Genomic DNA, 14,644 nt, shown 5'->3' with positions numbered 1-14,644 from the left:
AGTCCTAGGATTATGACGAGTATGAAAATCACTGGGATGACGGACGCCATGACGAGTTGTAGCCTGCGGGGTACTAGCAGAAGTAAGGGTAGATGACGTCCAGCCGCCATGTGATCACTTTAAGGGTGTGCGATAAGACACACCTTGAAATAGTTCGTTGAAAATAAGATTGATAGGAGCACGCCAGGGTAATTTATGTTTTTCATGTTGAGACATCGGACTGCGCTATTTACTCCAGAAATTTCGCTCAGTCTCGTTCTATGTGCAATTAATCATGATGCTTACCCCGAATCCCTAGTAGCACGAGTTCAATATCATCACGGGCTAACCACAGTAGCAGCGATTTTGCAAACTCTTCCCAGGATTTCCGGCTCGCGAGTGACTGGTCACGAGTCCGCGTTCAAGTTACCCCTCAACTATCGATCGATGTAGTGTGAGTCATGATGGACACAAAATTGTGTCTTGAGATCGATCGTAGCATGCCATGGTAGAAACCTCAGGGACTCGGATACGAATAGCTGAGGATGGCAAGATACATCATGTTAAGTCGATGTACTTACTCCCTGCCAATGAAGCGTTCCAGGACGGCCCTATTGGACTGTTTGTATTGTGAATGTGCAACTGAAAGTTACAAGGATTGATAGTCAGAAAACCGTATGTAAGGCGACAAGCAAAGAAGATCATTGTGAAGGTTTGCTGAGCGCAAGCCAACCCTTGGAACATGTAAATTTAGATAGAAAAACATCGGGATCTAATTCCTCAGCGTCGGGCTGCTGGTCTGCTCCTGAGTCCGACGGTTCTTGGAAGCGAAGATAGTATCTGTCGTCGCCATCCCTTTTAAGTACCAGCAGACAGCTCACAAGGACACCCCATGTGAGTTTGTCTATGTCCGAGGGTGCAAAAGGCGACAAATTGTTGAGAAAGACTAGCTTCTTCTCGCCGCATGCAATGGCACCTAAAGTCGCCCACTCGTCGAAGGAGCGCAATCTCCGTGGTAGAAGGACTCCCTGCCTGTAACGCAAGCAAATCCAAGCGAAAACCCACATAAATGACTCCAGATCATGGCGATATAGGTGTTTCACTTTGCCTCGTTGACCTTCTTCAGTGAGAAGCTCGCGCGCCATGAACGGCACCGTGCCGGTGCGCTCGTTGCCCTGAGGACCCTGGACATTCGCCAACGAGGATAAGTCGTAGTCATTTAGCACACCTATCCGCTTGCCGTCTTTCCAGTACCACATCAGGTTCCCTGGGCTGACATCTCGATGATAGACACCTTCCTTCCACAAAGTAAGGTGGCCTGCACGCTATTTTAACAAAGAGCCTCATAAATTGAGTGAAATACATACATAAAATACACTGACGCCATACGTCGAAAAGCACTCTGCCGTCAAGTTCCGTGATTGAGTGGAGCTTGGGGAATACGAGGATATAGAGCACACGGTTGCCCTTGGTGGGTTCTGGAACCCCGAGCGCTTCTCGGATGGCGGACGTGGGATTCGTGAACGTGTGGTGCCAAAGAAGCTTGGGAATATGGTCTTTTACGGTTTCGTGCGCCTTGGCGATCTCCTCAACCTTGTCCAAGATTTCCGGCTCGCTAGTGCGACTCGCCTCTCCCCAAAAGATCTTGGCCACCATCCCATCCTGGAAGTTGCCATATTTCTTCGCGAGCGCTTCGCTAGTGACAGGGATCACATTGGTGGCCCGGCCTTGTAGGCCATAATGCGTCACTCTTTCGTCGTGGCTGGTGTGAAGCAGTAGATCCACCTCTCCAAGTTCTGCGTCCTTGATTTTGAATTCGTGGCATTGTTTGCCCTCGACCTGCACTGGGAGGAAGTCCTTGTTTCGGCCCCAATCATGAAGATCGAATCTCTGTAGAGCATACAACAGCACCATGAATCGCGGGAGATCTTGAATGAAGTTGATGCCTGAGCATTGAATGATCCCTTGCCGATCGTAATACCAGATCCACATTACATCGTCTGAAGAAGCTTCGGTAAGAGCGCGACCAACCTCAACAGACGAACGAACCCACCGATGATGATGAGATTCAGCAGATAATTGACTGCAAGATTGGACGCAAACATTTCGGCGGCGTACAGACCTGTCTGGACGGTCACATCTAGATCGTCGTCCGTGTCGTCGGGGTCCATCTTAGATTTTTTCGCGGCGGATTCCAAAGTGTCCGTGGCCTTGCGCTTGGAGCTGGACCCACCCTGGGAGGGTTGGGTAGTAGTAAGGCCGGAAGATAGAACTGCAGCTTGGCTGATTTAGTTTGATCTCGAAATCCTAAATACCATCACTTACATGCAGTACCGGACGCAGGTTTTGTTGCTGGGATCTGCGAAGGGCCTGGCGCTGGGTCTTCAGCCTTAAGATGATCCACCGGCAGATATTCTGGCTTGGTAAGGATATGGTCTGCCACTGTATACGAAGCGGGCGGTGAGCTGATCCCTTTCGTCCTCCCTGGCGTCTTTCTCTTGAACTCGATGGAAGCTAGAACATCTTTCCAGGGGAGATTTTTCGGCTTTGCCGTTGCGTTCGTGTCCATGTGAGCCTTGCGCTTTGTCTTGCGCTTCTCATTGTCCATCTCGTCGTCCATTGCGTCATCCCTCTCGTTGTTCATCGCATTGTCTTTCTCATTGTCCTTCCGCTTGCCCTTCTTGGTGCCTTTCTTGCTGCCCTTCTCATCCTGGAAGGGAGTGCACGCACTGCTCAAAGGAAGAATGACAACGTCGGGCTTTCGAGTTGATTTCGCGGTCTGGTGGGTTTGGTACATGGGCATGTCGTTCTGCTGACAGATCATGTCCACGGCGGGGACAGCAGCACGCATCCCGTCAACCTCGATCTCTTCAAGACAAGCGAGCGCGATGTTAGTGGCTCTTATGAAAGGGCCGTAGAACTTGTTTTCTGCTCCTGGACGTACGCTTGTGATCGTTATAAGCATGAAAACGCCTGATCAGCGAACTTAGAACAAGCACTCACTATTCATTGAGAGCTATCTCAATGTCCGAAGACTTTACAAGCGCAGTGGAGGTCTGTCCATTGCAAACCGGCAGAACCGCCTTGAGGCACTTTTGCAGGAGCTCGGGTTGCCCAGTCTCAGGCGCGGAAGAAGCGCGCTGCAGGAGGGCTTGCAACATGGCATCTACCTTGCACTCCTTAACCTGCTCAATGTCCCGCTGAATCCACGGGCGGACTTTCCTAACCCTTGATGGAATATTAGGAACTACTCAATAAAAACAAGAAATGTGCGCACCCGGCACCGAGCACGCCGATGTTCTCGCTGATGACAGAAGCCCCACGACTGTTTGGAGTAGATTCTATTATGCTACCACCATAAGCTGGTGCATTGGCGCGTGGCGGAGTAGACGACGTGCCAGTTTCACCGGCAGGGGACATGACGCTAGGTGTTGTTGTTAGGCTGACTGAGTGTCGTCAGCAGAACTGGTGAGGTGGAGAAAACTAAGAGGACGAGAAAGACGACTGGTTTCTGCTTGCCTTATATTTGGTCGGCCAATGCGGCGCAAATGTAGTGGATCATTGATCAATCTGATAGTGGATTGATGTGGCGATTGTGGACCTAGCTAATTTGACTCCGACGACGCGTTCCCATCAACACGCGCACGTGACCCTGACTTATTTGAATCTAAGTAGATCGGAGCCCTGGAAATCGATTTCAGTCTAATACTAAGTAGATCTATCTATACTTTGGTACTCTGTCAATTCGTCAGAGAGAAGATCAATCACAGCGCGCCAGGTATGTCTTTTTTTTTTCACGGTGAGAGGGATTCCGCTATCTAATACCACATACATCTCGAATGTTCTCGGTACGCAATCAATCATGATACATGATGCTTACTTCCAATCTCTAAGAAGTTCACTTGATTGGAATCAACAGAAGTTCTTCCAAGAACCTTGATTTTGGGTTCCGTTTGTGTTCTCAGGGTAGAGCGGAGTCCGACGCTCGCGCCATGTTGCACACGAAGACCATCAAATGCATGACTTGGCAGTCGCAATTCTCCACTAGCATTCTTTTCCTATAGGTACACACAATTGTTACCCCCTTTTAGATCTCTGTGCTGTATGTCGTGAGTAATTTTCATTAGCTGTTTCAGTATTTGTTTTCAAGCTTCGTTTGGGTGCGGCAGGTGTAGTCCAAGCCAGCTGGTGAGTTGAACAACTTTGAGAAGTTGGCGGAGGGGCACTTGGAACCAATCTCGCAGTGAAAATGTTTATTTTTATTTTCACTTTGAGGGGGGGTTCAAAACTTTGAGTCTGGCTGGCGGCGCGAGCAAGACTAATACTTACTCCATTTGATTCTAAAGTTCAAGTTTTAATATGTGCTCGGTGCCACTGAGCGAGTTTTGATAGTTCTGGTGCTACGTATGACTGATAATTTTTCGAACAGAGTGACAGGGTAGTATCCTAATGAAGATGACGGGAAACCATGGTTTGTGAGGCAGAATGCTCGACAATAATTTTTTTGGAGCGAAGTACCAGCGCAGTTGATGATTGTTGTCTCGAGAGGGACTACACTGTCCATCGTTGTCGGACGTCCGCATCGCGCTTTGGCCACTGCAGGGCTGACACAATGCCGCACACTATAAGACACGTTCGAAAAGCAAGACTCGATCGCAATTCTCTATTCTTTTGTCCTCCTACAATACACAGTCCATATCAATATAGCAAGCAATGAGCATCTTATGGAAAATGATCTTGAAGAACGTCGAATTAACGACGTTGAAGGATGAGTAGTGATTACTCTGTCGTGTAACGTGGTATATAATGTTCGTTGCTGAGACTGACGCAGCCCCAAGGTAAGATACACGACGCAGGCACTATGTACAATATCGATAGCCAGCGAACATCACCATTACTAGCAGGAAAGGTTAGACATACGTCATCCCGCATTTCTGGGAGCCAATGACGTACCAGGAAATAATCCGGGACACGCCGTGAAACCAGCGGCTCACCCGCTCGGGGGGCAGGGTCAAATTGTAGGCTGAGGACACCGTTCAGGACGAACAGCAAACGAACCAAGTAGGAAAAACACCCACAAGCTGTATGATAATTTTTCATCTATCTCCATAATCGCCGCCTGGTTACCGCATCTGTAACAGTAATTCGGTGCGCTAAAGATCGTCACGACATTCCGATCTTGACCCCAACTATAACCTAATCATCATTCACGCGTGAGCACACAAGCTAGCGTGGTGTTGAATACACACATACCCTCCATGACGAGCTGATGTGCTCGGGCGACAAGGGTCAACCCATTATTATGGTTGAAAGCCTCGGATATGTCCTGCCCGAAGGTGTACCCCGCCCCGCGGGGTGAAATACCCCAACCACACCGGTCGTCGGGGTCAGACCATAGAAGATCGCACATAGGACCTTCGTGAGGAACTTCTTGCACACGGTCGATGGAGCGAACATGATCTAATGTGTCGATAGAAGGTGAGAGACCGCCGTGCAGGCAGAATATCTTTGAATAAGAAGGTTAGCGATCAGAAACAGCAGTAAGGTGATTTGCGCTGTGGATGGGTATAGGGACAAGAGACTCACTTGGTTATCGATGAGGGCAGTGAGGGGAAGGTAGTCAAACAAATCGGTGAAGAACCGCCACACGTTAGCGTTTCCATATTTCCGCAAACACTCGTCATAGAAGCCGTACACCTGCGTGATTTGTCGAGACTCGTGGTTTCCTCGTAGAATCGTAACACGGTCGCGATAGCGCAGCTTGAGTGCCACAAGCAGAGTCACTGTTTCAACAGAGTAGTACCCTCGATCCACGTAATCCCCCATGAAGAGGTAGTTGGTATCTGGTGAGTTGCCACCGATGCGGAATAGCTCAGAAAGATCATGCTGCGCGTCGAGTAAACGAGGTATGAGAAGCACGAGACGCGCACGAGACAAGATCAGCAGTCCAGATTATAAGAACAAACAGGAACGTACAAATTGACCATGGATGTCGCCGCACACAGTAACTGGGCATCGCACGGGCTGTACGTTGGACTCCTCCATAAGGATCTCTCTCGTCTGTATGGCCGCAGTCAGATCGAGCCCAGGTGGCGTCTTTATCGGGGCCAACGAACCTTGTCGCATAATTTCTTTACGTCCGCTTCTGTTAGTTGTTTGCATTGACTGAGTTGTTCAATCCAGCCATCGATCTCGTGCTCCATGATAAGTTTGGACTGTGCTGGAAGTTTATGACAGAAGAAGAGTATGGAGGGCGTCCTTGTAATTTCCTCTAAACCCCATGTCACGTCATCACGCACTATCAGGGTTATTGTCACGCAATAATCGTGTCACGTTCAGCCTCCAAAACGCGACGCGCTCAGCAACAAAATCATGGCTCAACAAGAAGCTGTATACGCAACTGATGAGGTGAATCGCATAGCCAAATCACCCTATACGTCGTGCTCAATTATTCCAGTATGGCCGACCGTTCATCATCCTGAGGGAGCAGGGCAGAAAAACCAGAACTCATGGTGTAGAGGCAATCAAGGTGAGCGACTTTCCTGCCGATCAACAGTGCTGAGTTCACGAAATATATTCAAGTCGCACATTCTTGCGGCACGGACAGTGGCAAACATAATCCGGACCTCTCTAGGGCCTCGAGGTGAGTTCCATTAAACCGCTGTATTACAGGAGTCTGATTGATCAATCATGCAGGATTGGATAAAATCCTTATATCGCCTGACGGCGAGATCACCGTGACGAATGATGGTGCAACCATTTTGGGACAGATGGAGGTCGAGCATCAAATTGCAAAGCTCCTCGTGCAGCTGTCCAAAAGCCAGGACGATGAGATCGGAGACGGGACTACTGGTGTTGTCGGTACGATCTTGACTTGTGCCCATCTCTTCCCTCTTATTGAAATCCATTCAAAGTGCTGGCTGGTGCACTTTTGGAGCAGAGCGAAGACCTACTAGACCGTGGTATCCATCCCATCCGTATAGCAGATGGTTTTGACCGGGCCTGTGCTGTTGCCTGCGAGAAACTCGACAACATCTCAGATCGTGTCGAGTTCTCACCTGAGAACAAAGAAAATCTTCTCAAGACCGCGATGACCAGTCTAGGCAGCAAAATGTACGCTAGTCAATTCTTTCTTTCCTTGAATATGCTTTGAATTTGGCACAGCGTGTCGAAGGAGTTGCAGCAGTTCGCTCAAATCGCGGTTGATGCTGTTCTAACAGTTGCAGACCTTGAACGTCGTGATGTTCCCTTTGACCTCATCAAGGTCGACGGCAAAGTTGGCGGCTCCCTTGCTGACACGACGCTCATCAAGGGCGTTCTCATTGACAAGGATATGTCCCACCCACAAATGCCCTCTTGCGTGCGCGATGCGCGCCTCGCGATTCTCACCTGTCCCTTTGAGCCTCCACGACCCAAGACTAAGCATAAGCTTGAAATTACGTCTGTAGAGGAGTTTAAGCATCTCCGGGATTATGAAAAGGAGAAGTTCGAGGACATGATCAAGATGGTGAAGGACACTGGAGCGAATTTGGTCATTTGCCAGTGGGGTTTTGATGATGAAGCAAATCACTTATTGATGCAGAACGAGCTGCCTGCGGTTCGATGGGTTGGTGGACCAGAAATTGAGGTGAATTTCACAAATTCTCCCTACCGTGAAGGCATCATTGATGTTCTGTTCTTAGCTGATCGCTATAGCGACACAAGGTCGAATCGTCCCCCGATTCGAGGATCTTACGGCACAAAAACTTGGGAAAGCAGGTATCGTGCGGGAGGTTACGTTCGGCACGACCCGCGACAAGATGCTCGTTATTGAAGAGTGTGCCAACTCCCGTGCCGTCACAATCTTTGTGCGCGGAAGCAATAAAATGGTCTGCCTTCTGTTCACCCTCACTCCACATATCATCTGACATCAAGGCACGTAGATCGTCGATGAGGCAAAACGTGCCCTACACGATGCTATCTGCGCAGTCCGCAATCTTGTCGTGGACAACCGTGTGGTCTACGGGGGTGGCGCTGCCGATATCAGTTGTTCCATCGCCGTCTCCAAGGCTGCCGATGAGATTCCATCTATTGAGCAATATGCGATGCGCTCCTTTGCAGCTGCTCTCGATGCAATCCCCCTTGCACTTGCTGAGAACAGTGGTCTCTCGCCAATCGAGACATTGACAGAAGTCAAGAGTCGACAGGTCACAGAGAAGAACTCCAGACTTGGAATCGACTGTTCTGGAAGGGGAGAGAATGGTGCGTGATACCACGTTGCATACTGGAAACGCTTGAATCAAGTTCCGAATTCTAGACATGAAGAAGCAGTTCGTTTACGACCCTCTGATCTCAAAGCGACAACAATATCTACTTGCCACTCAGGTACGAACCTTTTGCTTGCCACTTTGATGCACGATGTCTCAATGTGTTTTCCTAATTGCAGTTGGTTCGAGCAGTCCTGAAAATAGGCAAGTCAACGATGTCTCTCCCCGACAAAACGCTAATTGTTCCTACAGACGATGTTATCGTAGCAGGGGAAGCAGACGAGTAGACTAGTTATGTCTAGAAGTACACACAGGACGCAGTCCACTGACATTTAGTAAACACCCTCATGTAATTTGAAGCGATTTGCTCGATCGTGTCGTGTTAAAGTTTTCCCCGAACTTGCACGTGATGCTCTCGGAACTTGCACACGAAGCTTTTGTTACGAGTTAAATTTGAATCTACAGATATCGTACGCAGGTCTTAGGGCTCGAGCGTTCGAACTCTCGAGCTTCCATCCATGTGCGGATCTAAGTTGGCGTATTTCTATAAAACCAGCCCATTTTCTTGTACCGAGTCTCAAAGCCTCACTGTTTGATTTCTGCATTCAAGTACTTCTTACCTCGGTAACTGCCTACTGGCCAACTCGATGTGTTGGATTGCACTAACACCATGCTTTGTTGTCTAGCATACCATTGTCAATATCCTAGACAATATTAACATGGGCAAGACTAATTTGCGAGTGCTCGGCCAGACACCCCTCAATGCCGAACCACCATGCCTCGTAGAGCTCACAAAGCACACCATTACACCGCTGCACCTGGCATATGCACGTAACCATTGTATGTTTATGTTTCTTCCAAACTATGCCACTACCTCTTCTATCTCGCATAATGCACCTGACTCTGGTTCTCAATACGATCAAATCCGACGTCGTGCTCGCGTCTGATTTTCATTCCCCAATGCTTGGCTTGACCGCGGACACTGCTGATTTGTGGTATCCGCAGCTGTGATAAAAGATCTAGCATCTGAATTCGACAGTTATACGGTCAAGATAGACGGCGAAATGGAGGGGATGGAAGACAAGGTACTTAACGTCAAAGACATGATCGCATCCTTTCCAAAAAAAGTGGTCGTGGCTGCTCTCATCGTACGTCATCCCTACCATTTCCAGAATGAACATACCCACCACCCGATCTAGTGCGCTGGTAACCGTCGTGCCAAGATGCAAGAAAAGACCGGGAAAGAGGTGCGAGGTATCAAGTGGTCCGAGGGTACCATTGCGAATGCGCGCTGGGGCGGTGTACTCCTGCGTGATATATTAATCAGTGCAGGAATCCCTGAACTGGAAGATGCGCAAAAAGGTTACCATGTCTGCTTCGCTTCGAATGTTGCGCCGTGCCAGGATGATACGTGTTATGGAGGGTCTATTCCGCTTGAGGAAGTCATGGCTGAGGATGGTGCTGCTATGCTTGCATACGAGGTCAGATTATTGGTTTAAGAAGTGGGCGTATATTCACGTTTGTTATTAGATGAATGATGCACCCCTCACGCCAGATCACGGATTCCCTTTGCGTGTTGTCGTACCTGGCTACTTTGGCATGCGATGGGTTAAATGGGTGGACCGTATCACCATTTCAAGGAACGAATCTCCCAATTTCTATCAGCAGCGTGATTACAAGATGTTGCCTGAATGTGTACGTCGTCCATATCTAATCGTGATGTACGCTTACGTCCAACATCTTTACTGCAAATAGGTTTCCTCTCCAGAGAAGGCCATCAAGGAGAATTGGTGGAGTCGTACACCTTCGATGCAACGGCTTAATTGCAACTCGGTCGTTGCACACATCCAGTGTCTGACACTTGCCTGTCCTGACCAGAAGACTCTTAAAGTCACAGGTTACGCCTACTCCCACTGCCCTATCTCGCGTGTGGAAATCAGCGCGGATGGCGGCGAGACATGGCACGAAGTACGAATCACATACCAAGAGGGTAGCTGGAGTTGGTCACTGTGGGAAGGCGAACTCGTGGTAGACATCGATGTCGATGCTCTTGAGTGGGCTAGCCACGGACAGAGGAATGGCCGCCCGAAGACCAAGGTCACGGTGATAAGCCGAGCATTTGATCAATCTGGAGGCGCACAGGATACTGAATGCCGTTGGAACCTGAGGGGAGTGGGCTTTTGCGGCGTTGGTGTTGGATCGGTTGAGGTATAATTAGTTTTCTGGCTTGATTGGATTTCCTATGTACGTGAGCATACCATGACACGGTGATCTGTTTTGATATCGAAAAACCTTTACTTTCGCGAGACTGTTAAATCAAGTCATATCCCAAGCTCAGAGGCCGTGGTGAGTAATTATGTCTGCGCATGAATCTAGCAACGAAGTGGACTGGTCTAATTGAACTCCTCATATTGCGAGATCTGTATTGTCAGAAGATCTCTGGGTCAACGATTTTGCAAACATGATCAGACACGGGCCGCGATAGCTCTCTTCGAGTGCAGTGGGCCGAGGAGATATGGAAGCGCCCAAGTCGCAGTGTTCATCTCGCGCCGTACTGAAGTGAAATTAGTTCACAGGGGTTTTTGTAGCGCTGACTGATTTCATGCAGAGGTGAGCAGTTTTAGCTTTTAGACATGTCTTGAACTTTTGGGCGCTCAGCGCTGAATTCGAATCAGGAAGAAACGTCATGCGGAAGACAAGCGCTCTTTCTGTGGCTGGGCATGTCAAAGACCCTTGGTCCCTTGCAGGGGCGCCAGGTATTATACATAGTTAGGCAAATTGGGGCTATCGATATGTCATGGCGCTTCTAGCGATCGTATCAGGTGCCACAACTTGACTCTATAAGGCATACGAACGTTGATATCTCTCGTACTAATCCTAGTATTCAGCATGCCTTTGATTATGATCTAAGTTATCATGGTGCTTACCCGCACAGAGTCCGGATAACAAATCAAACCCCAATGCTTCTTTGAGCTCCCATCCCATGTTAGTGGAACTTCCCATCACTCCGCTTGATATAAAAGGTCTGACCCTTAATCATCTGCTCGAATTACCCCTGGTATCCATTTCCATACGGGCAGCAACGAAAATGACTGGAATTGACTTCACCGTCTTCAAAGGCTCCCCCACTGGAAAGATAGTCGAGTCAAAAACTCATAAAGAAAGCATCAAAACAGACGAGGTGCTACTCAAAATCACCCATGCTGGCTGTGCGGTACGGACCAGCATCACAGGACATCAGACATGGTCCTCGGCCATGAAGGTGTTGGCATCGTGCAGCAGGTCGGGTCGCAAGTCACCTCATTCAAAGTGTATACCTGTTTCTTGTTTGCGTTGTCGTGTAGCTGATCCGGTCGCGATTCAACAGTGGCGATCGTGCTGGCTGGGGATACCTCCACAATTCGTGTGGGCACTGTGAAGAGTGTCTCAACGCAAACGAGATGTTTTGCGCCGAGAGAGCCATGTACGCATACTCAAACACTGACCAAGGCGCATTCGCTTCCCATGCGGTGTGGAAGGCAGCTTTTCTCTTTCATATTCCCGATGCTATCACTTCCTCTGACGCGGCGCCATTGATGTGTGCGGGAGCAACGGTGTTCAACGTGATGTACTTGTATAATGTCCGACCTACAGACCGAGTGGGGATTGTAGGCATCGGTGGTCTTGGTCACATTGCCATCCAATTTGCAGCGAAAATGGGGTGCGAGGTTGTAGTTTTCTCTGGGAGCGGAAGTAAGAAGGAAGAGGCGACTGAGTTTAGGTGCAAAAGAGTTTTACGTCACGAGAGGCGCGAGCAAACTGGAAATCGGGAGACCGGTTAAGCACCTATTTGTTACGTCCTCGCGAATCCCTGACTGGAATCTGTGAGTCTTATCTCGGGGTATTGTTCTTTGATCGACTTATATGATTCGTAGCTTCCTCCCGGTTCTGGCGTCTAATGCTACTATATACCCTCTCACTTTTTCTGAGGGGGATTTGGCCATTCCCTATGTGCCTCTCTTGTCAAAGGGGTTGAGAATACAGGGAAGCTTTTGTGCATCGCGTGGTGCCTACGTCAAGATGCTGACATTTGCGGCTGTCCATCGCATCAAACCCATCACTGAAGAATTTCCACTGACGGTCGAAGGAATTGAAGAAGCCATGGCTAAACTCGACAATGGAGAAGTCAGATATCGAGCGGTATTGGTGGCTGGCCATGGGAGATAGGACTGATAATCAAAAGCGGGTGAGATGAAGTATTTCAATTTGTATTATCATCCAGAGTATTTCCGAAGTACCAATTGCACAAATGTCTCTTCAAGTAACCAAACTGCGGTACTTCATGCATTCGTCTAAACGGGGTTTAACATAGATATTGAGTGTTGCCATTCACAGGATGAACTTCCACTCTAAAGACCTTACCCAAATCGAGGGATATCGATAAGCTTTGTGAGGCTACCCACTGAGCATTGCGCAGCTCCTAGGCAGCTGTCAGCTCAGAAAATCGTGCCCAGACTCGAGTATCGATCGAACGAAGATCTTGCGTGTCTTTGGGTACCGCCAGAGATATTACTCAGTTAACCATGGTCAGACTGTCCACGCATTCGTCCAGACGGGGCTTTACATAGCATTGATTGTTGCCATTCACATGGAGCATTGCGCAGCTCCAGTCTTGCGCCATATGATGACGTGAGGGCAGGGTTATCATTTCCTAGGTCCTTGTTAGAACGGTCAATTCAATCGAGTCTATTATTAGACTCAAGCTAGACGCCAGAAGGAAACTCGAGTCTGCGCTTCTTCCGTAATCGGTCGCACCTCTAGTCACTCATTTCGACTTTTTATCGTGCCACGCCCATAGTGCCTATGGTGCAAGAAGGAGTCACTAGTTACTGAGGGGCTGCTCGTTGCGTTTCGGATCCCTTCACCACACTCGACTTCAGGTGCATTACTCATACATTTTCATCCCATCCGCTCATCACCTCACTCACATTAATCTCAGAGCACCGGATCCGTTTGGGCTCAATGAAGTATCCTGGTTAATGAGCCAAAGTCCTACTAGCAGTTAGAGGTACTCAGTGCATAACCCTGGAGCAACTAAGATGAACAGGGGTGCTGAAAGGGTCCACAGGTTCACTACTTCTCGTGGTCCCGGAAACAGCCAACTTTCAGCGATCGCCTCATGAACGAACAGACTTCCACTAGCCGCTACGATCTTGACAGCACTACTGAGATCAAGTGCGTGAAGTTCAGCATCAGGGAGAGATCTCTACTAGTAACAATCCACCAAAAGCTCTTGTATGACCTATATCTACTTCCCAACTTACATAAATAAGTACTACGACAAAACCTGGAATAAATAAAAACGGATTCTTTTGCTCCCTGCATACTACCCACTCATTGCAAACCAATCATATCGAGCTACACGCTACTGCTAGTTGTCACATGAGTGCGCTCCTGAAAAGCAATTGAAGTCATAGCGGTTGCTGTGTCAGAGTTGGCCACGAGCTCAGCGTGATATTCTCGAACACCAAGGATCAGGCGTGGTCCCAGCACAAACAACTCTACAGATTGGAACACCGTAGAAAAACCGAGATAAATCTGAGTATCCAGGGGATTTGAGTCCTATAGAGATGATGAACCATGGTCACATGTAGAGGGCAGTGACAGATCGGCATACCGCTAAGAGCGTCGGAGAGAATAAACCGATTTTGAAGCAAGAGACAGCCAAAAAACTAGAACGTGCAAAACGTCAGCGGAACAAGAGAACCACATTCACACTATGAGCGCACCTCGCAAAGTAACCAACATGAGTTTGTATTAACACCGTGAAACAGTCCCCGATAATACCTGTTGTTGAGTGTTGTCGCAGTTCACGGAAGTGCTTTACAGCAATCCAGACCGCAAGACACAGCGCAAGGACCTCCCATACAGTTCCAAGTATCCACGTCATGGAAGAAAGAAATAAGAAATCTCCTCCGTAGTCAACCATGCACTGATAGGTACCGGAGAGAATAATTTCCTCTGATATTTCTCAAATGAGCCTGACTGCACTTACATATTTCACACATGATTAACACTTACCCCCTGCATTATACATCATTGATCTTATGGTCATCACTGCGTTGGCAATTCTGATGGCCACAAAGGTGGTAACAAGAAATATCAGCGTCTTTCTGGATCGCTGATACATGGCATGTAACCGAGCGATCATGATCACTTGTATGGTCTTTCAGTCAAGTCAATGTCACGGAGGTGTATAGCTCACCGCCCAGTATTACATTTACAGCGACACACATCCAATCAAGTGCATCGATGATGATAAGACCTGACAAATCCAGCAACATCAGTTATCAGTTTCGGAAGCTCACAGGTTCGAAACAAACTCACAACTGTGGGAGTAGTTATGTTGAGTCAACGAGTTGTTCGAGAATCTCACTCAC

At 48.5% G+C, this 14,644-nt stretch overlaps 5 protein-coding genes across 5 annotated transcripts; 3 read left to right on the top strand and 2 right to left on the bottom strand.

The window, feature by feature from the left end:
- Positions 1-680: 680 nt before the first annotated feature.
- On the bottom strand, positions 681-3,399 carry BJ212DRAFT_1303811 (uncharacterized protein; the record flags this gene model as incomplete). The annotated part of the gene is made up of 7 exons (XM_041333487.1): positions 681-1,011; positions 1,045-1,297; positions 1,347-1,979; positions 2,033-2,251; positions 2,305-2,924; positions 2,983-3,207; positions 3,257-3,399. The coding sequence occupies 7 exons, from the start codon at positions 3,397-3,399 to the stop codon at positions 681-683; spliced, it is 2,424 nt and encodes an 807-aa protein (XP_041187517.1).
- Positions 3,400-4,485: 1,086 nt separating this feature from the next.
- Positions 4,486-6,310, bottom strand: BJ212DRAFT_1437697 (serine/threonine specific protein phosphatase Sit4). Its single transcript, XM_041337741.1, has 7 exons — positions 6,096-6,310; positions 5,956-6,039; positions 5,566-5,865; positions 5,233-5,485; positions 5,058-5,175; positions 4,933-5,002; positions 4,486-4,876 (listed from the first exon to the last, which is right to left on the bottom strand). Exons 1-7 carry the CDS (start codon positions 6,180-6,182, stop codon positions 4,874-4,876), a joined length of 915 nt encoding a protein of 304 aa, XP_041187516.1. The 5' UTR covers positions 6,183-6,310; the 3' UTR covers positions 4,486-4,873.
- Position 6,311: 1 nt separating this feature from the next.
- Positions 6,312-8,686, top strand: BJ212DRAFT_1390044 (chaperonin Cpn60/TCP-1 family). The gene is made up of 11 exons (XM_041336975.1): positions 6,312-6,387; positions 6,437-6,508; positions 6,562-6,622; positions 6,676-6,840; positions 6,894-7,092; positions 7,144-7,606; positions 7,662-7,847; positions 7,902-8,220; positions 8,276-8,343; positions 8,405-8,429; positions 8,478-8,686. The coding sequence occupies exons 1-11, from the start codon at positions 6,352-6,354 to the stop codon at positions 8,510-8,512; spliced, it is 1,629 nt and encodes a 542-aa protein (XP_041187515.1). The 5' UTR covers positions 6,312-6,351; the 3' UTR covers positions 8,513-8,686.
- Positions 8,687-10,564, top strand: BJ212DRAFT_1390040 (Oxidoreductase, molybdopterin-binding domain-containing protein). Its single transcript, XM_041336974.1, has 6 exons — positions 8,687-8,849; positions 8,912-9,065; positions 9,231-9,373; positions 9,425-9,706; positions 9,756-9,920; positions 9,981-10,564. Exons 2-6 carry the CDS (start codon positions 8,945-8,947, stop codon positions 10,437-10,439), a joined length of 1,170 nt encoding a protein of 389 aa, XP_041187514.1. The 5' UTR covers positions 8,687-8,849; positions 8,912-8,944; the 3' UTR covers positions 10,440-10,564.
- Positions 10,565-11,313: 749 nt separating this feature from the next.
- BJ212DRAFT_1449481 (GroES-like protein) lies at positions 11,314-12,431 on the top strand (the record flags this gene model as incomplete). The annotated part of the gene is made up of 5 exons (XM_041338701.1): positions 11,314-11,434; positions 11,467-11,536; positions 11,593-11,957; positions 11,986-12,088; positions 12,140-12,431. The coding sequence occupies 5 exons, from the start codon at positions 11,314-11,316 to the stop codon at positions 12,429-12,431; spliced, it is 951 nt and encodes a 316-aa protein (XP_041187513.1).
- Between the last annotated feature and the right edge of the window lie 2,213 nt (positions 12,432-14,644).

The sequence above is a fragment of the Suillus subaureus genome, assembly GCF_016647635.1.
Source record: "Suillus subaureus strain MN1 chromosome Unknown BJ212scaffold_49, whole genome shotgun sequence".
Lineage (NCBI taxonomy): Eukaryota > Fungi > Basidiomycota > Agaricomycetes > Boletales > Suillaceae > Suillus > Suillus subaureus.
This window is presented reverse-complemented; position numbering and strand designations above follow the sequence as displayed.

Bases quoted from the DNA above. Each gene is read 5' to 3' on its own strand.
- BJ212DRAFT_1390040 (XM_041336974.1), top strand. From the start codon at position 8,945: ATGGGCAAGACTAATTTGCGAGTGCTCGGCCAGACACCCCTCAATGCC. The intron at 9,066-9,230 runs GTATGTTTATGT...TGGTATCCGCAG, and splicing joins GGCATATGCACGTAACCATT to CTGTGATAAAAGATCTAGCA. The intron at 9,707-9,755 runs GTCAGATTATTG...GTTTGTTATTAG, and splicing joins CTGCTATGCTTGCATACGAG to ATGAATGATGCACCCCTCAC.
- BJ212DRAFT_1437697 (XM_041337741.1), bottom strand. From the start codon at position 6,182: ATGGAGCACGAGATCGATGGCTGGATTGAACAACTCAGTCAATGCAAA. The intron at 5,176-5,232 runs GTATGTGTGTAT...AATGATGATTAG, and splicing joins ACATCAGCTCGTCATGGAGG to GTTATAGTTGGGGTCAAGAT. The intron at 5,003-5,057 runs GTGGGTGTTTTT...CGGTGTCCTCAG, and splicing joins GAAAAATTATCATACAGCTT to CCTACAATTTGACCCTGCCC.
- BJ212DRAFT_1390044 (XM_041336975.1), top strand. From the start codon at position 6,352: ATGGCTCAACAAGAAGCTGTATACGCAACTGATGAG. The intron at 7,093-7,143 runs GTACGCTAGTCA...AATTTGGCACAG, and splicing joins ACCAGTCTAGGCAGCAAAAT to CGTGTCGAAGGAGTTGCAGC. The intron at 8,430-8,477 runs GCAAGTCAACGA...TTGTTCCTACAG, and splicing joins TCGAGCAGTCCTGAAAATAG to ACGATGTTATCGTAGCAGGG.